Source organism: Stylophora pistillata, chromosome 11 (genome assembly GCF_964205215.1).
Source record: "Stylophora pistillata chromosome 11, jaStyPist1.2, whole genome shotgun sequence".
Classification (NCBI taxonomy): domain Eukaryota; kingdom Metazoa; phylum Cnidaria; class Anthozoa; order Scleractinia; family Pocilloporidae; genus Stylophora; species Stylophora pistillata.
The window spans coordinates 20161868-20186867 of record NC_142529.1 but is presented as its reverse complement, the minus strand read 5'-3'; the positions used below and the strand labels follow the sequence as shown (position 1 = coordinate 20186867).

At 40.6% G+C, this 25000-nt stretch overlaps 1 protein-coding gene across 3 annotated transcripts in view; it reads right to left on the bottom strand.

The window, feature by feature from the left end:
• Positions 1-2681: 2681 nt before the first annotated feature.
• The window catches only part of LOC111325647 (importin-13), a 30602-nt gene continuing 8283 nt past the window's right edge, over positions 2682-25000 (bottom strand). For all 3 annotated transcript variants that reach the window (XM_088737760.1, XM_088737761.1, XM_088737762.1), the window contains exons 9-31: positions 24657-24814; positions 23527-23611; positions 23277-23399; positions 21588-21668; positions 20577-20657; positions 20076-20133; positions 17652-17701; positions 17017-17112; positions 15239-15383; positions 13103-13287; positions 12936-12962; positions 12400-12534; positions 11988-12095; positions 11213-11290; positions 10258-10395; positions 9524-9620; positions 7532-7584; positions 7138-7204; positions 6148-6206; positions 4209-4298; positions 3799-3900; positions 3228-3307; positions 2682-2945 (exon numbers count right to left, since the gene is read on the bottom strand). In XM_088737760.1, coding sequence (XP_088593886.1) covers positions 2855-2945; positions 3228-3307; positions 3799-3900; positions 4209-4298; positions 6148-6206; positions 7138-7204; positions 7532-7584; positions 9524-9620; positions 10258-10395; positions 11213-11290; positions 11988-12095; positions 12400-12534; positions 12936-12962; positions 13103-13287; positions 15239-15383; positions 17017-17112; positions 17652-17701; positions 20076-20133; positions 20577-20657; positions 21588-21668; positions 23277-23399; positions 23527-23611; positions 24657-24814 — 2187 coding nt within the window. In that variant the 3' untranslated portion in view covers positions 2682-2854. The remainder of the gene's footprint in view (positions 2946-3227; positions 3308-3798; positions 3901-4208; positions 4299-6147; positions 6207-7137; positions 7205-7531; positions 7585-9523; positions 9621-10257; positions 10396-11212; positions 11291-11987; positions 12096-12399; positions 12535-12935; positions 12963-13102; positions 13288-15238; positions 15384-17016; positions 17113-17651; positions 17702-20075; positions 20134-20576; positions 20658-21587; positions 21669-23276; positions 23400-23526; positions 23612-24656; positions 24815-25000) is intronic.

Below are 25000 nucleotides of genomic sequence, written 5' to 3'. Positions count from 1 at the left end.
GTAATATGGTTTCCTCACGTCCATAGCCCAGCTTTCAACCTTGACCGTGATCACACGATGCAAGCTCGCACTATAAGCAAACGGATTGGCTCACGGCGCTGCTTTGACACGTTAGGCTTGTGATATGATTGGATGAGAGACCAGTTGACGTACTGACGATATTTAAATAAGCTGACAGATAAACAACGTGAAAAAACGATACTTAGCTCCTAATTACACGTATCGTTTACTTCACACGTGAAAAATGCGATACGCGTTATTTGAATGAATCTCACCGGCTTGTGACTGAAAATTCATTTCGCCACCTTTTGGATTTGTAAATCCCTATTTGCATAAACAAATAAGGTTTCCTCACGTCCATAGCCCCGCTCTCGACCTTGACATCGATCACATGATGCAAGCTCACGCAAGAAGCAAACGAATTGGCTAACGGCACTGCTTTGACATGTTAGGCTTCGTGATATGATTGGAAGAGACCAGGTGACGTGCCGATGGGCTTTGAATAGGCTGATAGATAAAAAAACGTGAAAACACTTCCCCGTGTGGTACGTTTAATCGAGTAATGGAGAATCAAAGTCAGAAAGGCAAAATGAATGAAGATGGATGGATCCCCACTGGGGAAAAAATTGATCCTTCACATGGAGCCAGACGAAAATAGAAAGCAGAACAGACCCTTGTTCATATCGTAACCGATCCAACCAGACGAAAACATCAACAGTTTCCGGCTTCATCTCACAAAAGGGTTGGTCGTGCTCAAAAACACCAACCGAGCCTGCTAAAATTGAAAATTTCTCGAAGACGTACGCAAGTTTTCAGTCATGACCATGTATTCCTAGTTAATGCGCCACAGGGTAATGAGCTGCTGTGTCTGTCTCCCAATTCAGTTCCATTGCCGCAGTTATCGCCACCCGGTACCTCTGCACCCAATTTATCTTCTTCCACCGGAGAGAAATTTTCAGCAGGAGCGCGGAGGTCTTCTGCTTTCCAATGGCCTTCCTGTGAAACAGCACCGAACGCTCGGTGCAGTCGTAGCAAGATGACGTCAGATGCTGTACATGGTCGAAACCCACTCGAACAGATTCGTTCCGCAGAATCAAAGTCGCATTTTATTTCCACAAACAACGAATCCAATTCTGGTTCACGAAGACCAGGTTGGAGGTTGCCTCCAATAATTCACCTTCCTAGGGATCGTGGAGGCATCTCAAAGGAAAGGGGATTCTCAACATCACTCCAATCAAAATGCCACGCGCTATCCGCCCGCACTCAAGTCTATAGCAAAACAAGAAAAAGTACCGCTGACTCCACGACTACGGAAGTCGAGACAAACGATAAACAAGGTCTACAGTATAGCATTAGGTCGGGGAACTCTTCCCCCGACTCTTTGGTAGCTCAGTTAATTTCTAACACTGAAAGGTTACTTTTGAATGACTCTGTCGCAAGCAGAGCTCTTCAGGAGAAGAAAAGACGCGCTCGCAACATGAGGAAAAAATTTGGTTAAAAACGGTTTTAAAACAGATTACAACTCGTGCTGACGTCCATCTTTTTTCCGAGGCGGTACCAGAACTGCCTTGCCAGAAAACTGGCGGAAGGATATTTAAAAGGCGCGGTTTTAAATAACTTTAATCTCTCAAAGTTTTGGTTTCCGTGTCTCCAACATTATGTTCTACATGTAAATAAAGCTTACTGTAGAAATTAAACTAAACATTACTCCTATTTGATGTCCCACATGGCTGATTCGGTGTTTCTTTCCTGAAGAGAGGTTTTCTTTCCACCTGTATCGTGATATCAATTGACTCCTCCTCTTGCTTTCCCCCAGTCCTTCGCCGTTTGTTTAACCTACGATCGGGCTCTCGTGTTTCGGTTTCGCCTTACGGCACAGCCGCCCATTTCACCATTGGCAGCCGCTTATGGATAAGGTTTTTGAAACCTCTTGTGTTGTTTGGTAAGGCCAAACAACTTCTGCAAGGGACATTAGTGAATAACCGCCTCCCGGTTAGCTCAAGTGGTTAGAGCGCCGGATTGTGATGTGCGGGAGGTCGAGGGTTCGAGCCCCGGCCGGACCAATACTCATGGTCTTAAAATAAGTGAGGAGAATTTGCTACCTTTCTATAATATCAAGAAATGGATAGATATTCTATTACTTTCGGATAAGGACGAATAAACCATAGGCCCCGTCTCCTGCAGGGTTAGGGGTAGAAGACGTTAATTTCCCACGCACGAGATTACTGTGTGATGGATGTCCTCCCCTAGGGTGAGATAGGAGGGAAGGTGAGATCGTTACATGGACTGAAGCGGCTGCCAGAGGCGCCTGATAATGCTGACGTCCGATCTCAACCTTATCATTGTAACTAGACACGTTTGTTGTTTAGAGTGCTTAAGACTTTCTTTCCTTCTTCTTTCTTATGTTGTAATGCTACCTTCTCAACTTGATCTCATTATCACAGCATTTTAAATATTTAAATCTATTAGATGGGATGGGGTCAATTCTTATTCCACTCTCCTTTAAACTAAGCCTATCTGTAAGAATTATTCTCGTACAAAATGCTTCGAAGAAGACCGGCCAAGAAATAACTCCGAAACCTGGATATAGTTACAGGAACTGGAAACCACACGTAGATTCTGACTTAGGCGCGTACAGTATGCAATACGTCAGGGAGGGGGAGGGGACACATTTCAAGCAGTCTAGGAAACATGTACGTATTAGATAACAATATTATCACTCTTAACACTTTTGTTTACTGATCTAAAGCACGCGCAGGGAAATCACAGGCTCCTCACACAAGCGAATTCCATCGCTCCAGATCATGAGCCAGTTTACTTTCTTATGGCTTAGAGCACGCGCGGAAAAAGCTGGCTAACTGGCGTAAGCTGTCCCATAGAGCCCTCGACAAAGCAAGGAAAATTCGTTCACAGATTCTTTAACTCGCCTTCTATGAGCTCTTTCCCTGTTGAAAAAATAAATGGCACTGTCAGTAACCAACCGGTAGGGAGTCCACAAAGTAAGTTTTCTTGGCTGACACGGCTCATTGGACGCACCAGACAAATAGAGGTAATATGCTAATGAACAGGTCCCGATTGGTTAAAACCTAATAAGTATGGAGCGTGACGCGAGTTCTCGCGCCAATCAAAGGACGTCGTGAGGCAAACAAGAGCGATTCAGAATTTGTCTTGACTCTCAATCGAAAACCGCGAAAACCGTTCACACCGCTCAGAATAGGCATTCTTACCTTAAAACAGCACTGGAGAATTGTTGTTTTTGAGACACTGTGACCAGATTGGATGGAAATCCCTCAACCTCCATCACGCCCTATCGACAACAAAACCATTGCCAGATTACAGAGAGTATTTTGTAAACAACGAGCCCTTCTTGTTGGTCGTGTAAGGCAGAAAAGGTTCCCCTGGAAAACCTGGTCGCTTTGTGTACGCTGAAAAACCGCATCTTTTCTGCAGTATTAAATCAGCTTTTAACTAAAAGATTTCCTATCCTATCTCAACAAATGTTTAAGTTGTGTCTGTTTAAAGCAGTCGTGTCTGTTTAAAGCAAACAAGATTAAAGTATTAATATGTCAATAACCAGTATTATTATTGATCATCAGATTTGTAAATAAGCCTTTTGTAAATAACCTTTCCAAATTTGTAAATTAAATCGGAAGAGCCATGTAGTGGAGATTTAATAAAGATACTGTAAAGATACTGTACTGTAGACGCGAAAAAAAAAAAAAAAAAAACCAAGAGACACTTTAAGTACACCAATTGAAGAAGGCATAGAGCAGCTTCCTAGTAATTTGTATACACAACCTGCATCCAACGCGACAGCAATGTCACGTTGTGTCTGTTTAAAGCAAACAAGACTTCCGCCATGTAATCTGTACATTGACGAGGAACTCCGCCAGCTATTCCCTAGAAGAGAGCAAATGGTGTAAATGATGAAGTTGATGAGTGATCCTAAAGTCGTGACGAAGCTCTTTAAAGTAAACAGAGAGAAGTTCCGAAAAAGTTAGAAGGCAAGGACGATTTGATCACGTTTACCTTTCATCAATTGTCGGACGTCTCCCACGAGATTCCATTTTCAACAGGATTTTTTCAAAATCTTTAATAACTGCACGCTATTCACTTTGCACTCAAACTTTTAACTCCTAACATTAACATTAATGTCCAAGATATTGTGTCAGAAAAGAATCCTGTATGAACATAAAACTTGGACTCACCTTGATAACTTGACTGACCAGATATGATCCGTACTCTTGTAGCGTACGCTGCGCAGTTTCTTCATTTTCACAAGCAGTAATGAACGTAGACTAAAGCAAAAAATGTACAATAGTTTCTTAGTTATGGTGGCTTCCCCATCATTCAAATGCATTTGGTAAGATTTCCGCACAGCCCCCTGCTATTCTAAAACAAATCGGAAGTCCCAAAAGCAATCTCTTGTTTTCGCTATAGCTCTCTTTGTCCAAGAACTTTCATTTCACAAAACTACGTGACAACTAGGTGTTTAGGCGTTGAGCTTGACAGTGATCTTAATTGGAACGCCCACGTAAAAGAGTTAATGAAGTCCTTCACACAAAAACTGAATCTTCTCGGGTTCCTTGTATTTTTTTTACCCACCACGGCGAGAGCTGATTTTCATTTCAAAGTAATTTTACCATCAGTCACCTATAGTTTGGTTGTATGGGATTCCTGTGGCAAATCGCTCTTTGATGAACTGGAGAAGATACACGCACGTGCCGCTACGACTATCTACAACCTGGATTGGTATACACATAGCGATCAGGTCCTAGCCCTAAGCAACTGCTTTATCATTAATTTCTTTTAGTATAATTTCAGAGCTGAACAAAGAGTTTCCAGCAATCTGATTGGTCGAGTGGTTCCTTATATGACGTTATATAAACCGCTCCGCGCGGTTCATATAAAATGTTAAACTAAATGTTAAAAAATGTTACTAAAATGTTATTATTTTAGAAATTTCTCTGTTGTTCAGCTCTGAAATTATACTAAAACAATTATTCGCCCCAGGTTCGGGGATTATTCGACGATATTCACCTCGCCTTCGGCGAATAATTGTTAAATACGAATATAGAGTACTTTCATTAGCACACGACTGTTATTATGACCTTTCACCTGTTCCTATTAAGCAGCTGCTTATGAAATATGATTGTAACTATAACCCACGAAGGAAAATAACTTTTTTGTTACCGAAGCCGAACTTAGAACTTCTGCGCAAGTCCACTTGTTACAAAGCCATATCTCTATGGAATTCTCTCGAAAATCATACACGTTCAATGGCAAGCTGAAGCTTGTTTAAAAACTCGCTTAAACGTAGAATGTCATGCAAATAGCTTGGTATATCTGTATTTTTAAATAAGTTTTTCTTAATTCTAATTAATTTAAGTGTTTTATTTACTTTTAAATAGCATTTTTTAACTTTTTAAATACACGACCACATCATCTCCGCTGTAATTTTTATCATGTTTAAATAAATGTTATTGTTGTTGTTGTTTTTGCTGTCGTTGACAAAGCAGATGACGTAAATATTTAAGGAAAATGTAATCTAGGGTATATTCTAAGGATGAAAATCTAAGTTCCAAGAGCCATAAAAAAAAAATTTACAAAATTACACATCTGCATGCTGATACGAATTTATCCTCTCGTGTTGATATGAACACTCAAGAGTGACAGATCTTATCAACGATCGTAGATACAATTCGTAATCACGCGGCTATGTCCTATCCTGTGTCTGGTGAAAGGGCGGATTGTATTTAATATAGTGTCGATTACTCTTGACTGCTCTTATCCAGGTCCTCAGTATAAGCATCCACCCGCGGGAAGATTTGGCACGCGCTGGGGAGAGGTTTGCTGGGGATCTGGCACTATCGGCGCTAGAAACTGGGGCGGGTTGTACTATAACGTCGATCGTCATTATCTTTGTCAATTTATTTTAAACTTACTCTGAGTGCATAACATATTGGAAAAAAATAAAAGAATAATAGTTGAAATAACTAACTTGATAATATATGGTACTAAAAGAAAACTTAGTGAGGGACGATCACAGCAGAGCATCAGTTCCAACTAGGTGACAGTCCAATGGAAAAAAAAAAAAGACGATAAAAGTGTTTCAAATGAAAAAAAAGTGACTTAAACCATACTTACAAAAAACGTACAGGCCGCCCTCACAGTGAAACTCTCTTGAAGATCAAGAGCTGCGAGTCCTGTCAATCAATCAGTCAGTCAATCAGTTTCGTTTATTATCGGATTTGTTAGCGAACAGGATTTCAAAACGACGAATCAAACTTTGAATAGGTTACACTTCTTGTGGGATAAAACTGTGAACATAACATCACAAAATGTCACGCTGTTTAAGTGACGTAGCGAAATGTGACATAACAGGACGCAATTGAAAAAAAAAAAAACAAACAAACCAAAGGGGGGAGGTATGGGGGGAGGGGAACTATTGCCAAGCTTTCACGAACACTGAGTGCAGTAAGTACTTCTTTGCCTGAAAAACCTATGACGACTTAAAACGAACTTGAGTAGGTTCTAAAATACAAGCAAATTTGGAACTGAAACGTTAACTGACTCAAATAAAAGTGACACCTAAGGTAGAGCTATTTGCGCTGGGTCATTACTGCAGATCGTTTTCCCTGCGTATTTATTTTCCGGGAAGATAGCAGAGAAGACTCAAGGGAGCGTTTAACAAGATCACATAGCATAACGTAACCCAACATACCACAAGAAGATTCCTTGTGATTTACGTTCCCTCGTCATCTAATAAAGAGATTTGACACCGCCTTTACGTGATACGTGAACGGCAAAAGTGACCACGTGACCTTGTTTATCCCGCCATTTTTTTCACGTTTGCTGGTTGCGCTTTGCTGTTTCTACGTGAAAGTATCCTCTTTCGCGTTCGCCATGCAAGATTTTCTTCACCTATTCTTTCACAGAATAGAATTTTATTTCCGGAAAAAGGCTACCAAAACTATTCCTTGTAAGTCATAGAGTGGCGCCTTCAAATCCACCACGACGTGAGCTCACGGGAATCTAAGGCAGCAAGGTTCACGCTATTTTACGTGAAACGTGAAAGCGCAAGCTGACGTTTGCCGTTTCACGCAAACGCGATGCTTAATCTCTCTGATATCTTACCGCACTGAAATATGTTCGCATGATATCCATCTCCTTCAAATACTAGTTTTGGATTGGCCTTCAGCCCCTGTTGAAATGTTTTGATCGAATTGCGTAAAAAAAGAATTGAAGACAAGAATGTCGTATTTAACAAAAGAAATCTCGAAATTCATAAGTAGTGGAGATTCTTAACTCTCGATGAGAGTGGGTATGTTGCTATACAGTAAAGAAAAGTGAAAATTTGGCCGTGGTTTGTAAAGGTAAACTGCTCATCGGACAGCTAAGCTTCTTTTGAATAAATATACCTGAATTATACAGCCGTACTTTACTAAAATCCTATCATCATGCGATAACGACAACAAAAGGGAAGTTGCTGGAAGTGAAAGGATTTAAACAGCTATCCCGAGACACCTACCCTGCAAACAAACTGCATAAATGACTGGAGAATATCTGGAAAATTGCGCAAATCTGTCCCACAAACATGAGTAAAAAAAGGAAAAAGATCATGAAGACTTTACAACTAGCAATCTCTACTACAGCATTGAGCCAACATATATTTCTACCGGAGCAACTTTTTGAACATTTCCGTATCTGCTGAGTGATGGTGCAAAACTTAGAACAGACTCCCCTCAACAGGTGACAAATACTACTGGCACTGTACAAGCGACTCACTCACAACTTTACAGTCATACTAAGTGAAGCGTATCCCTCAGGATTACATTAATGATTTGATTATTTGAATATTGAACCCGCTAATCGTTTCAGGAGCGCAATAACGAATTGAATATTTGAACATGGAACCCGCTAACCGTTTCAAGAATGCAATAATGGATTGATTATTTGAATATTGAACCCGATAGCCGTATTCGTTTTGAAAAGGTGCGGATCATTGTTCAAATCAGAAGTCCATTTCTGATTGGATTATGCGAACACTTGACGATGGATGGGAACTATTTCAACATGGCGTCAGACATTGGGGGAAAGGTAAGTTCGAGTGTTGTGTAGAACTTCTTGCAAATGTCGTAAATGGAATATTATCGAGAGCTTTTTGCGCCTATTTACATCTTGACGAACTGGCAGAAATTCTTGTGTGCATTCATGGTCGAAAAAAACAGTTTAAGGGCGAAGCCACCGCAAGACTTTTTATTTTGTTAATATTTGCGATCGACTGTTTTCGCAGGGTTTTTACAGTGCAGTTTGTTCATTTTCAGGATTCCTCGTCAAATAGAACAATCTTATTGGACTTCAGAAATGGACTTCTAATTTGAACAATGATCCGCGCCTTTTCAAAACGGATACAGCTATCGGGTTCAATATTCAAATAATCAACCATTATTGCATTCGTGAAACGGCTGGTGGGTTCAATATCCAGATGACCAATTCATTAATGTAATCTTGAGGGGTACGCTTCACTTAGTTTGACTATAACATCACAAACGAACCGAACAGAACGACCTTATTTCACTGACGGATCGAAACTAACCGATTACGATCAACTTACGCCACTTCAGTCTTACAGCCAATAACATCACAGATAAACTGACCAATCAGTTTACACGAACCAGACTTAGTACGTTCGACTGGCAATAACTATTCACTTGACTCTGATGATGACTTCCGCACAGGTTGTCCAAACGTCAGTCCAAACTACCGACAGCAGTCCTTCTCAGGACTACACTCACCCGGACGATCACACTACACTATCACACGCGACCCAGTGTTCAAATCATTTACTATAATATCTCCTGAGTTAATCTTAAAATGTTGGAAATAGAAGCCTAGTGTAATACTTGTAAATACTAACTTGACTCAACCTTTAAAAAGCACTGGCCAGATATAGTTCAAAAGTTACGCCACAAAAATCCAACGAGCCCCCAAACAAGCTCTTACAATTCAAAGAGCTTGATTAATAATAATAATAATAATAATAATAATAATAATAATAATAATGATAATAATAATATAATAATAATATAATAATAAATAATGATAATAATAATATAATAATAATATAATAATAAATAATAATAACAATAATAATAATAATAATAATATACGTTAATTGAAGCTCCCCCTTAGGGGCTTTTCAGCCACAACGTAGACTCAACTAAGAGCTTAAAAATCCCCACTGGCAGGAGGCAGACCAGTGGGCTATTTACAGAGGGTAGCCGAGGAGTTGAACTCGGGGCAACCGAGAACAAATCCAGTGAGTGGCAGGGTGGAAGACTTGAACCCAGGGCACCGGATTACAAGTCCAGCACCCTAACCACTCGACCACGCCGCCTCCTCCCACCAAGTCGATTGTCACGTAACACATTCACGCAAATGATGACATTGTCACGCAATTCCTTCAAGAAAGATTTCGTGACGATACAGGTAGCGCCATAGAACCTATTTACACACTTACTGTTCTGCAGAAGCTGTAATGTTGTTGTGGTGATTCTTTGAAATACTAGAAGTATGGTGTGGTAATGTTCATCCACCATACCGTACATACCTATCAGCTAAAAGATAGAAAAAAAACTTTTGAGGGTATTACTTTACCCCATAGGGGGTTAGTCTCTAAGGAAACTGTAGTGCGAAGTCAGCGGGGGGGGGGAGGGGGAGGGGAGGGGGTTGTAGCAAGCTAATTTATTTTTATCGATTGAGTTGATAATGTCTATTGGCTACCGTAAAAAGTTTCTAAAGCTAGAAACTCTTTAATAAATGAATTTGAATATATGAAAATCATACATGTGTACTGAAGTTTCATGAAATGTATGAAAGCGGTCTTCGCGGTAATAAACCCTACTTATGCAGTAGTGGAACTAAGGCCTGAAATAAATTCAGGCCTCTACGGGAATTGAACCCATGACCTTTACGAGACCGGTGCAATGCTCTACCAACTGAGCTAACAAACCAACTGGGAGCTGGTCATTATGTTGGTTCGTATTAAACCCGACGAGGTGATAAATCAATAAATTTGAATATGTGAAAATCATATATGTGTACTGCAGTTTCATGAAATGTATGAAAGCGATCCTCGCAGTGATAAACCCTTTACGGTGGCCACTTCAGCAACTCAGTTAATAAGACCGAATCATCTGGAAAATCATGATGGTCGCTGATCAACACTTGTCTGCCAGATAAAGGTATTCTTACCGTAGAAGCTACATCCAGAATTCCACTGGTTGGAGAAACGGAGAAATATCCGACCAGAAGTTCAGACAGACCAGACACAAGTCCACCCATGAAGTCTCTAATTGTTCCAATGGCTCTCTCCAGGCACAGGCATAATTGCTATTCCACAGAGACAAATATCAAATGTTAAAAGCACGCACTGAGAGAGCAAATAACAGAAAGATTTAGCCAAGTCTGAAAGCGGCGCTCCAGTTAGCTTATGTTACTACCCTCTGCTTTATTAGAATTTCTCACTGGCTGTGACGAGCCGCCAAAGATCAAACAATAAATGAAACAAATGGATAATAGATTTAACAGAGCTTTGAAGAGAGAAAAAGCTGTGAGAATAACCTCCCCAGGCCTCAAAGGCCTCACTCTAAAGGACCTTGTCCAGTTATTTTTTTAGCAAAAGCCGGTAAGTGTCTGCCAGAAAAATTTCCCATAGTGATTATTACGCCCTGGAAGACAATAGGCGTATATGATACGTCCACTGTTTCCAGATCGAATTGGAATTTAGGATGTTGGTTTTAGTAGATGGAGGAGAGGCGGAGGACCCGGAGAAAAACCCTTGGAGCAAGGACGAAAACTAACAACAAACTCAACCCACATGTTTCGGAGTCGAACCCAGGCCACAACGGTGGGAGGCGAGCGCTCTCACCAATGCGCCATCCCTGCTCCCCAAATAAACTCTATTAACCAATCACCTTCCAGTATTTCCCATGAAACTTCTCCTTACAATATTAAACCAAAATTACCCTGATATGTCATGACAACTGACAAAGTTGTCTGATATGGGGCGCTATCTTAAGATATCATTGGGTTCCTTCAATTATTTATAAGGACGTGTACACAACGGGTACAAGAGTAAGATCCAGGGAGCTGATTATTGTATGCAATTATCGCCCAGTCGCTCAAGACGAAGAGAAAGTTCGCTCACTTGTTGAACTTTACAATCTTGCATCCAAGGAGCCATGGACTTCAGTGAGGGTAAGATATCGTTCAACACAACTGCAGCCTTTGAAATAAGAGAAAAATAGGTCAGCTTTAAACTACAGACGACACTGATTCGCATAACTGCCATAACTCAGCCTGGTTTCGTTACCCCCTCTGGATGGGATGAAAACCAATCCCAGCTTACCCACCCCATCCCACCCCCTCCATTCAACATTGAGAATTCCGACACAGCCCAATCAGACAACCCGTCCTTATCTAAAGAAAACGGCGTCATCAGAAATGCCACCGACATAGGAAGCTCTGAAAGGGGAAGGGAGTGTGGACAATAGGGGAAATAGAGCGCATAGAGTTCAATTTTAATGCGCTATATAAGAACTTATTATTAAATTAAATATGGGGAAATAAGGAGAAATAAGGGGGACTAGGGGGAATAGGGGGAATAGGAAGAATAGGGATAATACGGGAAATGGGGACAGTAGGAGGAATAGGGGGAATAGTGGAATAGAGAGAATAAGAGAAATAGGGAAAATAGGGGGAATAGATAGAATAGGGGAAATGGGGAGCCTAGGGGGAATAGGGGGAATGGGGGAAAGAAGGAGAATAGGGGAAAGAGGGGGAATAGAGGGAATAGAAAGAATAGGGGAAATAGGAAGCCTAGGGGAAATAGAGGGAATAGGGGAAAGAAGGAGAATAGGGGGAATAAGGAGAAAAAGGGGAAAGGAAATAATCTGCTCATTAAAGCTATCTTTACTACTCACCGGATGAAGTTTATTCTCTATATTTTCATTTTCAGGGTCCAAGCATTTAAACAACACGACAAAGAGCCGGAGGTGAAACTGAAGATTAGCTGTTAGCTCGGCAGTGGGCTAGGGGAAGAAAAGAAGTGTACAACGATATAACAGTGCTAACACTGAAACATGTTGATAAAGCATTCATCAAAATAACTGGATGAGCAACGATGGGTAAAGCAAAATGGTTAATATCCTTGTCTCTTCTCTTCAAAATAATGTTTATAAAACTAAACAGTGAAACTATTTCAAGTAAGGAAAAAAGGTGGCTAAGTTGCGGTTTGTACACCTTAAAAAATTCAACCCCAATGTTGAGAAATGTGAAGTAACAAAGGTGTCACGCAGTCCTCAAAGATTGTATGACAATCCGAAGTAATGTTACCTGTTGCTGTACTATCTGAGCCAAGCCTTCCACGTATGGCGTGAATACTGCCTTCAGTTGTTCCACTGCTCCAGCAGAGTCTTGTACTGACAGCACATGCCCTATGCACTCAACACAGCGGATTCGTTCTTGTTCCTTTCAACAAAAATTAATATAGTTTGAGGATTTACCCCTCTTGCTGCAAAGGTTGTAAAGTACTCGTTGCGAATCCAACAATACACAAGACTCCTGTCAAATATGAAAATTTTAATGGAGTAGCTCACGATAACGTTCCAAGCTGCTCACTGCTAGATCGACGGCAAGCAAGCAGGATCTGGGGTTTGATTCATTGCAGGGACATAGACTCAAGAGGTCCTTTTTTTCTCAGACATTCAGTTGTTTATTTCTCTCGTAGTAAGAGCCCAAAGACATTCCACATTACTTTAGACAATAGAGTTACATCTACCTAGATAAAACAAACTTTTCCCAACTACAATGATGTTTTCAGAAATGAATTGCGCCAGAAAAAAAAAAAAGACAGACACATTTTCTCTTACCTCCATAACACCTCCGGACAGGCCAGCCTGGAGAGATGTAAAAACACTCTGGCTAAGTAACAGAACTACTGAGGTTAAAAACCACTAGAAAAATAAATATTTGCTGGTCACAGAAATAGGACTATCGTATGACATAGCATGTTTGTAGTAGCACAGCGACTAATCACCTGACAGTGCGTAAGAATCTCCATTAAGGACCCAGGCTCTAAATCCTGGACACACTCTTCACAGATGCCACGTAGGGCTTGGGTAGAAGCTGAGGCGAGATGCGCTTGAGACAATCCACCAAGTAATACAGGAAGTACTGACCGGAGATGATCAGGATGGCACTTAAGCCATTCTGAATAAGAACCTGAGAAAATGTGATTTTGAAACAATATATTAAGGCACATGTCGACTGAATGTTGTAATGCCAAAACCAAAGTAATCTTTACGCCGATGATACCAAGATTTTTAAGAGCATCGATTTTATCACAGACTGTAATACCATGTAATCCGACCTTAACCTTGTCAGCTGGTCCGCATCTTCTGGGCTCATATTTGATCAGTCCAAATGTAAATACCAGCGCATCACCCGAAAAAAAGAAAACACCTGTACGGTAAACCTCTACCATGAAAGAAACGCCTTTGGAATCTTGCGACAAAGAGAAAGACCTTGGGTGTGTGGGTGTCAAGCAATCTTACTTCGGACAAACAAGTTACTGAACAGTGCGCGAAAGCCAACAAATTCCTCAGCTTTGTGCATCGAGCCTCTAGGTGCATCCAAAGCACCCAAACGCGTCGCACACTATATCAATCTATCATCCGGTGCCATCTCGGCAACGCAACCCAATGGTCGCCACCGTTCATTGGCCTACTAAGCAAGTTAAAAACGTACAGCGGCGTGCAACAAAATTTTGAAGCTTCCCTACCGTTGCGATGTAACTTATAAGACCCGCCTTTAACTAACGAACCTGTTACCTATCTCGTATTGGTACAAATTTTTGGATATAGTCTTTCTCTATGAAGCTGTAAACAACTTAGTTTTCATAAATAGTGCAGCTCTACGTGTAACTAGACAATCAACGAGATCTACCAGGTCATCGAGCAGCAATGCTATTACTTACATCCCTAAGCGAAGTAGAACTGTTACTCATTAACGCTCTTTTTCCATACGCGCATGCCGCATATGGAATGTTCTACCCGCTGAGTTACGCACAAGTCACATATCCCTAGCTTCATTTAAGCGTTCACCACTTCAACATTGCAATAAGGCCCTAGATCTGTACGACGTTGACGACATCTGAACCCGGAGAACAATTTGTCCAAGGTGCAATATAGCGAGGACTCTCGTCTACCCGCCGTCGTGCTTTTTCTAGCTTTTTATTTATTTTCTTTTTTTGTTTTGATATAAGTAGCTTCAGTTATCATTTTTCATTAACGAGGGATCCATTGTAATTGGCTAGGCTGTTGTGGTCTCCCTGCCTAAGATTTCTATGTTTATAAGTAATGTATTCTAATTAGGCGAAGCTAAATAAATAAAGTTTTTTTCGTTCCGCTCGATACGCGTCTCGGCTCTCTCTCGGCTCTCTCTCGGCTCTCTCTCAGATGCAAGCTTTATCTAGAGTTCGCGTACCGCTTTTTTGCTTTTGCCAAATTTGACGTCATTTGTGATCTATAACTGAACATGCACAAGGTGAGATACAATGCATTTGTTGCGCGGGGTGAATAATCAAAGTGAAGACCTACGATAGTTGGATTGTAAAGGTCTTCATCTTTTGACACTCAGTATTTGTAATAATATAGCGTCTCCTTACAATCTCAACACATTGCCCAGCAGAAGTGTGAATATAATACGATAAATAAAAAAGGAACTTTTCTTCTAGGACTTCCCAATAGCCTATTTCCGAATTACCTTTAGCCTTTTTTTTTCGAAGCAAGTCCTGGTGCTCATCCTTTCATGTAATAATACGTTTTCATTCACATGCAAATTAAACTCATTTTCACAAAAATGGTTGAGCACCTGGCCTCGTTTTGAAAAAGAGGCCACAGGTGATTTGGAAATGGCCTATTTAGGGCGCTAACTCTATTCAAGGAAACAAACTCTTATAGTCTTTGTGTGTCGGTTAAATTTATCAAGAGGAGAAATGTTAGCGGAAAAGTTTTTCACGTCCCAAGCGTGCCCTCTGAAGAGAGGTTTAACTGCACGGAGAATGTATCACCCTGATGTAAAATCATTTCCTCAGAGCTCACATTCACAGAAATGTCTAGCGCCCATGAAGGAGATTAAGCTTTACATCAAAATATACCTCATCAACACATACCAACCATCAGCAGTGCTGTCTGAGACACATAGGAGTGGGCCGGTAGTTTTGGCAACAACGAGAGAATGGCGGGAATAAAACTCTGCTCTGTGGGTTCAACATACTCAGCAACAGACTGGATCAAGTACAGTGTAGCATCTACAAACTGTGCAGAGAAACAACTTAAAATGAAGCTACTCTCTCAGACATAACAACAGCCAAACCTGCATTAAGCGGCGCCGCAGCAAGCGGTCACCAACTATTAAGCGGTCGGTTTTCAAGGTTCCGAAACTTTTACCCGTTAATTACTGTAATTTCACCTCTATTTAAGCGATCAAAGTCACCCTTCACTAAGTTCCAACGGCCTCTTTGTATTCTCCTCCACATGTCTTGAACGGTCTCTCAAAACTTTAGCACTCAAATAAAACTAAGAAACAATCTTCAACGTAAAAATTTAATCATATCTCCCGAAATTAATGTTGGTAGTATTGATGAGCGAAACTTTTAATTAAATGGTGAATTATGGCATAGAATGGCGTTTTTTAATGGTTTATATAATAATCCCCAAGGGTGACCGCTTAATATAGATTCAATTGTAGTTGAGGCACCTTTTTGGAACACAACTATCGCTATTCTTTCGTTTATAATGCCAAATCAGCTAAATGTCAAACAAACCCTTTTATTGTTGGCAATGATTTATGAATAAATTCCTATTACAATTTCTTAACCCTTTCAAGGGGACAGCGTTGAGAATAAGGAAAATCATCATAATGAAACACTAAATTCTCACAGAGGCGTAAGGTTAGCGGAAGTCACCATTGGAGTGATGATGACTTCTGCTCAGGTTGCCCAAAGGTCAGACAACACTACCGACAAAAGTCCTTGTCAAGACCACACACACCCGGAAGATCACACTACACTATCAAACGAATAATCATGGTATCGTGTTGTAATCACATCCCTTGTGGATTGCGACGTTGCGCCAATCACAGCTGTAGCATACAAGCCAATCACAGCTGTAGAACACAAGCCAATCACAGCTGTAGAACACAAGCCAATCACAGCTAAGCGCAAGGTGATGTGTACCCACCCAGTCGACCTTATTGTCTGGAAAAGACCCGTACTAGCTCAACCTCCCGGTTAGCTCAATGGATAGAGCGCTGGACTGTTGTGCGGGAGGTCGAGGGTTCGAGCCCCGCTCGGACCAACACTCAGGGTCTTAGAACAATTGAGAAGAATTTGCTGCCTTTCTAGAACATCAAGAAATGGTTAGATATTCTGGTCTTCTCGGATAGGGACGAATAAATGGAGGTCCCGTCTCCTGCAAGGTTGGGGTAGGAGACGTTAATTTCCCACACACGAGATTACTGTTTGATGGATGTCCTCCCCTGGGGTGGGATGGGTGGGTTTATTGGGCCCGCAGTAATCGGCGCAAGCTGTTGCGGTGTCCCGGTGTCCCTGCCGGTTGGCGAAGCTAAATAAAATAAAATAAAAATACTAGGCGGTGGAAACGCCGCGAATCACATAGAAAGTGACCAAATTGTGACACATATACAATTAGACTTCCTCATAATTTTCAGATCTTGGGAATGCAAAGGTTACGCAAAGAAAGAACGTTATCAACCAGCCACTTTCGAGTATATTCCGATTGACACTGTCAAAGCTCACCCTAACCCAGCTTACTCTAACAATAGTTACAAACCCAAGAGCTAAAACAGCTTTATATTACTTGCGTTTATCCTAACATCAGCAAAACGCTTCACAGAACTACACGAGACACTGTACATTACAAAACAAACCTGCCATGAAGGCTCTGTCTCCCCTGCCAACAATTCTGACAGCATATGGTACAGTTGTTGTAAACAGTGACCTCTCAGTAAACAATAAACATACATCTACGAAAACATACACGAAATGTCTGGTAAAGTATTCCTTCCTAAGACCACAATTAGCAGTAATATCGCAATCTGATTGGCCAATTTGCCGTTGTCAGTAAGAGTATAGACAACGCTGCTCGCGTCAACGTGTCACGCAACGTGTCACGATCTGGAAGAATCGTTTTGATTGACGTCGATATCGCGGTAAAAACAAATCGACAGTGGTTTAGCGTGGTCTGTACTCTTATCGAGAACTATATTCGTCACAGACGCACGCTAAATCAATGTCGATTTGTTGAATTTCCACATTATGATTTCACTTTTGTATCATGCAAAGTCAATATTTATACGAAAAAATTCTCTGAAGTTTTAAAACCTTCACTCCTTCACACAAAAAAAAAACTCTGATGCAGATGCTGAATGGCCGACATGCCCGAAGTGTTAATATCTCAGTTTCCATAACACAAAGTGACTAAAAGTATTGCTGTCCTTCTGGATGGAATGCTTGTCAATACAAAAAAAAAAAATAAATAATAATGAGTGTCACATGTACTAACCAAGGTATCAGCTATGTCCTGTCTGTAGCGTCTAAACTGCTCTTTCTCGTCTGACAAAAACAACAAATCAACAAAAAACAAGGACAATCACTTTTCTGTCTGTGGCATTGCATAGTTATCTAATTCTGATACTTGTTCAGGTCTGAAATTTTATTTCCTTTCGCACATCAGCAACAATTCATTGCCTGTTCTTATTATTCTCTTTAGCCTGCCCAGATTGCAGCAGCTTGGCATTCTGACTACACTCAGTCGAGATTTTCAATGTGAAAGTTTATTTAGGATGCAATGTACTGCAAGTATTCACTGAAACTGAAGGCTTCTACAAAAATAACCTGTGCTACGCCAGTTACGAAAAACCACTCCAGGGCTCGAAATAGTCCATTTTACAGTTGTGTGCTCGGTTGCCAAGCCTTTGAAAGGGAGTGAGGCTAGAGATGACCTTGTTATGATACAAACCTTGCTGCCTTTCAAATGTAAATCACTTTGTTATCATGCTAACTAGATAAAGGTCTCTATCACAACAAGGTCATCTTTAGCCTCACTCTGAATCAAAGGCTTGGCAACTAAGCACACAACTGTAAAATGGCCTATTAAAAAAAATTTCAAGTCGCCTTTTTGCGACTATTAGAGAAAAAATGGTCGTCAAGTGCAAAAATGCAGTCGCCAGATAGTACAAGAACAGAAATCAGATTAGAGCCTTATTCAATTGGCGTTGCTGTTCGGCTTCTGGTGGTTTGTGGCTGCGATTGTGGGGTACACCGAAATACTCGATCTTGAATGACTTAAAACATGAAAACACAAAAGAAGAAACTCCGAAAGACTTTTGCATGACAATCTTACCTTAAGCAGTAAGCGAAAAAAGTAATAAGAACATTTCAGGGCTACTTTAGCAAGGAAAATATGTCACATCGCATGTAAGAAATCGTACGATACGAACGCATCAAACATTTATCAAACATGGCGAATAGGCATTTAGTACCAGACCTCCTGTTCTCAACGGATTTATTTTAAATTCAGAAGCTTTCAACAAAATATTGCGCCCGCGATCACCATGAAGAAGCCACTGTAATATGTCGTCACGGTCTCGGAAGACGCAATTTGAAAGCCATTTCAAGTTTTAGCTTAAAGGTAAACAGACTTAATTTGCATTTCCTTCGGTAGAAAAGCAGAAACGCAGAAACGAGACTTAAGAAATTTTTCTCATCTACAATCTTTTATTTATCAGAGGAAGTTAGTTTAGTCGCCAAAGTGGCGACTAAACTCGAACTTTTAGTCGCCACGTTAAAAGTTTTAGTCGCATTGGCGACTGTATCGGTCGCAATTTCGAGCCCTGCACTAAAACCCACTTCATAGAAGTGGCCAAAAAATATTTGGAAACGTATTCCTCATCTAATGCAGCAGCACAAAACCCCGAGGAAAATTAAATGAAATAAGAAAAAAGAAAGTGGTCAAACTAAGACTGATCGACTTAGAGTGACTTAATTTTCCCGCGAAACGCTTTAATAATCCGAAACTACCGTGATGTCACGCGAACCTCTTCAACGTGTCGTCAGAATATTAATTTCTGACTAATTCGTTCCCATGTCACTCAAACGCCAGAAATTACATTATTTGCCGAGCAGTTTCATGCATCAACGATCAAACGTTGTCCTTGCACAACATCTAAAACCCTCAGAGAATTCAGTGGCAAAGAATGGAGGAGAAATATACAAAAGATATCCGGACCAGTGTCAGTAACTCCGCACCAACCCCTCTCCTAATCCAACCAAAGTCAACGGATAATAATTTAGAGTTAGTGTCGGGTCAGTTGTTCAGATACTTACACGTACATCATCAAGGCCAACGTTTCAGTAACTGAGCAACTCCCCTAAACCATCAACAGCCAATCTAAATTTAATTTAATTTAATTTATTCGCCACGGGAATGGCAGGAGAAAGGAACAGAACTTCCCTTTTTTTCCCAATTGACACCTAACCCTAATTCCCAGTAAACAGGCCTGACCACATCACCGTTATCTCGTGAGTGGGTTCTTATAATAAGACCTCGAGTGTTGGTCCAGCCGGGGCTCGAACCCTCGACCTCCCGCACAACAGCCCGGCGCTCTAACCACTTGAGCTAACCGGGAGGCGGTTAGCTCAATTGGTTAGAGTTAATGCCGGGTCAGGGGAGGGCAACTGCCTAGGTGCTCAGATACTTACATTATCAAGGCCAAGGATTACATTATCTACTGAGGGCCAAAGACTGAGGTAGATAACACAAACAAAGGCCTTGATAACTTCATCCCAGGCTTGAAAATTCGTTCTTAACTCTCCAGCCCCCACTCCCAATCATAATTTTAAAGAGGCTAAGTAAACACAGAAAGGTGTCCTCTTCTCAACTGTTGTACAAAAAGCCTACATAAAAAATTATTTTCTCTTCTCTTACCTGAAGAAAATCCTTGCCAGAAATCTTCTGGAGGATACTGAACCTTCCTCATGAACACCTAAAGCGAAAATACCAAAAGGATATCTAAAGTAAGTCTGAGTTTTCAATTCTCATCATTTGTCTGCTTCACAATCTGCTAAAATAGTCGGGATAATTTATTTATCGCTCTTCCCCAGGGGTGAAAGTGTAGGGATAACCTTACTGGTGACTTAATTACCAGCACTTCTGAAAAAGGGGAAAGACTAACATTAGTACTGGAAGCCACTGATGATTTCTGTATTGCAGCAGTTTTCCAGAGGTTGTAGGCTGCGCTCACACTTGGTGCTCGAGCATGGTACCCAAGTATGATTCTTGATGCATGGGCACTAATGCGAACACAAATTTTTTCAAGAACCCACACCGAGTGCCCACTGTTTGAACACAGCACCATTTTGTGCTGGTGCCCTAGCACTAATGCTTGGGCACCAAGTGTAAATGCAGCCGTAATCAACAATACTGTACCTGACAAAGGGATAACAAGACAGGTCCATACATGGCTTTGTGTTTCTCCATAGTGCTTGGTTCCTCTGTACTGATGTCATCCTGAACACAAAGGGAAAAACCAAGAGTTTTAAGCAAGAACAAAAATTACATGTCCACATATTTTTCCTTCTTCCTGTTCATTCTAACTTGTGGATTGGTGAACCCAGAGGTAACATAAAGAAAGGAAAGACAAGCCCAGAAGAATCACATCTTCTGGTACACTACCCTGGTAACTACCACACACAATTTTTTTTTTAACATATGAACCTACTACAGTGTAGCAGGGGTTTTAATATCTTTTTTCATGAGTGGCTGGCAATGGTTTTATAGGCTGCTGTGCTGTAAGGCAAAACCCAAACACAAGAGCCTGATCACAGGATAAACACACAGTGGGGAGAGGTCTTGCAAGCCGTGGTAGACTGCTGGTAACCGACTTTTAATAAAACCCTAACTGTAGTATATGGCTGAGGTCACCACCAATTTCTTTGTTTGTAAATGTATTATCCAGCATCCATCTGTGAGATTAGACCTCGATGAAGTTCACATCCAAACCAGGGACTAACATAATTCTTTCTTATAACAACTGTTTATTAATACCTATTTCTCTTAAAGCATTCGGAAGAATGCACAGTCTATTCTATCAACAAAACGTGATATATATATTTAGTATAATTTCGGAGCTGAGCAAAGAGTTTCCAGCAATCTGATTGGTCGAGTGGTTCCTTATATGACGCTATATAAACCGCTCCGCACGGTTTATATAAAATGTTCAACTAAAATGTTAATAAATGTTACTAAAATGTTATGATTTTAGAGATTTCTGTGTTGTTCAGCTCTGAAATTATACTAAGACAATTATTCGCCTCAGGTTCAGTGAATATTGTCGAATAATCCCCGAGTCGAGATGAAGTCGAGGGGATTATTCGACGATATTCACCTCACCTTCGGCGAATAATTGTTAAATATATATAAGAATGAAAGGGGACCTGCCTGTAGGGTATACCAGAAATTGAATGTGATCTCGCTACACTGCTCATCCACAGGATACCACCCTGGGGCACCCGTGCATTCCTACAAATGAAAAGACCATCATTACAAATTATCTCTAAAATACAAGTAGTTTTAGAGACAAGGTCTTAAGTTTGAAGCACAACAGCTTCTGAAAGTATGGTAAAGACTTCTTCAGTAAAGCATGCTGTAATCTTTATTCAGCCCTTTAACTCCCTGGAGGTGATTAACATGCAATTTCTCCCTACAAGATCAGCTAACTGGTGACAAGAATACTCAAACATATTGGGTAGAAGCTGTTATGATCTTGATCTAACAACAAATTATTGGAACAACTTTACAAGGCTCCACCCTTTCATTGCCGAGATCTCAATAGTAATCCCCCTAACTATCTGCCATAAAATTCTTCTGATATTAAACTGGAGAATTTAGCACTGGATCAACTACAAATCCCCAAGTTTAAATTTTTCTTTAATCTCGTCACCTGTCTGCTTGATATTGTGTCCATAAAATTGTAAGAGGAAATTCTGTCTTGGTCACTCATGTGGGTTAGATGTTGACAACTAATTGCATATTAAGTAAATCTAAGGTCTAGAGTGAACAGACAGCTGAACAACCATGCACATGTACAGAAGTAAGAACTTCATCAACAACTATAAACCATCTCAGATGAAATTGTGCTGCTCCACCTTCCTCCTTCAGAGTACCTTTATTTACTTTTTTGGCTATGACTGTATTTATAACATTTATTAGGGGGGTATTGGCATAATTATTTGTTTTTGCGGTTTCTGCTATTTTTCACATCAATTATTTGGATTTTGTGCCAAAAAAATTTGGTTTTTCAATTTTGGCATTCATTGAGGTTTGTGGATTTCCTGTTTTTTTTTTTTTCAGCATTTTGATTTGTAGTTTTCACCAAATATATTAAAGGTCTTGAATTGGTATCCAAGGTGGATTTCAGTTTTCCTATTTGGGTTTCAGTCACCTCCACTGATCTCAAACAGCCGCAAAACCTCTCTATGCTCCTCTTGTCACCACTACATTGGATTGATTAGCATTTTGATATTATTTTTTCTTGGCAGAAAAAATTACCAGTTTGATGGTTTTGCAGGCGGCTTTTGGTTTTGATTGAGTTTTTTTTGCAGTTTTGCAGTTTATGACGATTGTTTCTATGGTTAAATTGCAGTTTCTAATAGACCCTAATGCCCCCCTGCAATTATTATGAACTCCCTTACAAACAGAATGCAGGTCAACTGAATGGTGACCAACTACATGCGAAAACCGATATCACACAAATTGCAATATTGGTTTTCAAGTGCAATTTAAAGCAGAATTCATGAGTCAAGTAATGGATTTTCCTTGAATCACATAATTGAATAAAAAAAGAAAAAAAAAAGAAAACAGCATTACTTATAGTTGTTACATATACGTAGATGCAAAACAATATCACTTAGCCTTGTTTTCAAATCACAATTCCATGCTAAATATCTCCCTTTGTTAACCAATCAGAATGCAAGATTTTATTCAGTGATGCAATTCTGGGTAATACCAGTTAGCAAAACATTGTTACTCACTGTAATTCAAGAAACTGAAACCACATACTCTGAAATTAGGTCTGCAGTTATTGCTATTCTTTCAACAAAAAAACAACCAAACTTTCCTCATCCTCACCAATAATAACTGCACAAGTGTGAGTCCTTGTAATTCTTTTTCTTCACTATCAGCTGACAAGAGCAGCTTTAACTGTGTCTCAGCCAATGACACCATCACTTGACATAAGCCTCTAGATGTATCCTGGTGAAATTACAAAAAAGAGAGCAAATTAAGAAGAAGCTAAAAGTGTACCAATTGTCCTTGACTCCCAGCAGTGAAATAATCCTTTAGCTTCCAGATCTGCACTAAAAACAATTCATGAACTCACTATATCTCCAGACTGCAAAGCTGTTCTTAAAGCTTCGCTAAGAGTCAGAACACTTGAGACAAATTTCCACATGTAACTGGGATATCTATTAAGAAAAAAAAAAAAAAAAAAAACTACCATTGAGTTCATAATCAACAGTGGGAGACACAGTACCGCTTACAAGTAGTGCCCTTGACTTTGGTTTGAGAGGCCCAGGTTTTGTCAAACACTTTTATCATGAGCCTCTGGCTCGGGGGATTGGGAGACCACCCTCTGTGTATTTTTGTTTTTGACATTAAACAAATATATCTTATTAACCAAGCATGAGGGCCGTACTGGAAGAACATCGGCCTGAGGCCTTGACAGTATGGACCTTGCTGCGCTCGGTCCATACAAAAAAGACCGAGGGCTGTTACTCTTCCAGTACAGTCCTGAGCAAGCTTGGTTAATAAGAGATTTATTATACGACTGAAGTTCAAAGGGACACAACTGTGGTGTCATTCGGGACCATTCGGGACAGTGCCCGGTCCAATACTGAGAGAATATTGACCGGCAATTGAGCATTTTGATTGGTTGATTTTGGTTATTGGCCCTCTGACTGCCCGCGTCGTGGTCCATAAGACCTGGCTGGGTTACTCCATGGTGTTCTTGGGCAAACACTTTGCTCTCACATGCACAGTGCCTCTCTCTCCACCCAGGCCCCGGTTGTTTGAAGGTCAGATAATGCTATCCACTGGATAAAACTCTACCCCATGGATAACACTATACATTTTGCTATCACTTATCCATTGGAAAATGATTTATTTCAAGGCTGTAGTTTAACAGCCCCCGGCGGCCCTTGGCATCTTACTTTTGTTCTTTCATTTTTTTCATACAAAGTATATGCTAGGCACCCTGAATTTCACAGTTTCAGAGCACTGGGTTCCATTCAATTTTCCTTGGAGCACAGCCTTGTATCCATTGGATAACATAACCTGCCCTTCTTCAACTGGGCCCAGGAGAATGAATGGGTACAGGCGAATTGTCAGGGAAGCCAGATAGAATGCTGGAGGTAACCTTACAAGGAACTGGCATCCCATTCAGGGGGGAGTACAGGTAGTAATATCTTAGTGAGTTCAACACACTTAAATGGTTTTGCAAAACTTGCTTACTTCATTCCAGATGGATGTGTGGCCACCTCTACTAACAAATCCACGCTAGTATCAAATAACTCAGGATTGTGAATAGATTCAAACACAAGAGGCAGGGCATTGTCAAGGTCAGGGACTGTTACACCAAACTGGACCCAACTGATCATACACTTCAAAGCCTGTGTGGTACAAAATGACAAACATCATTGGTGACATTTTCTTAACAAGCTCAAAATTTACCACCTTACACAGGGCATCAGACAGGATGCAGTGGTGCGGATCCGCATAATTCGCCTACTTCCGCATCCTCCGTATCCTTGGGACATTTTTCTGCATAAAACTAGAAAATTTCTACATATAAGCGA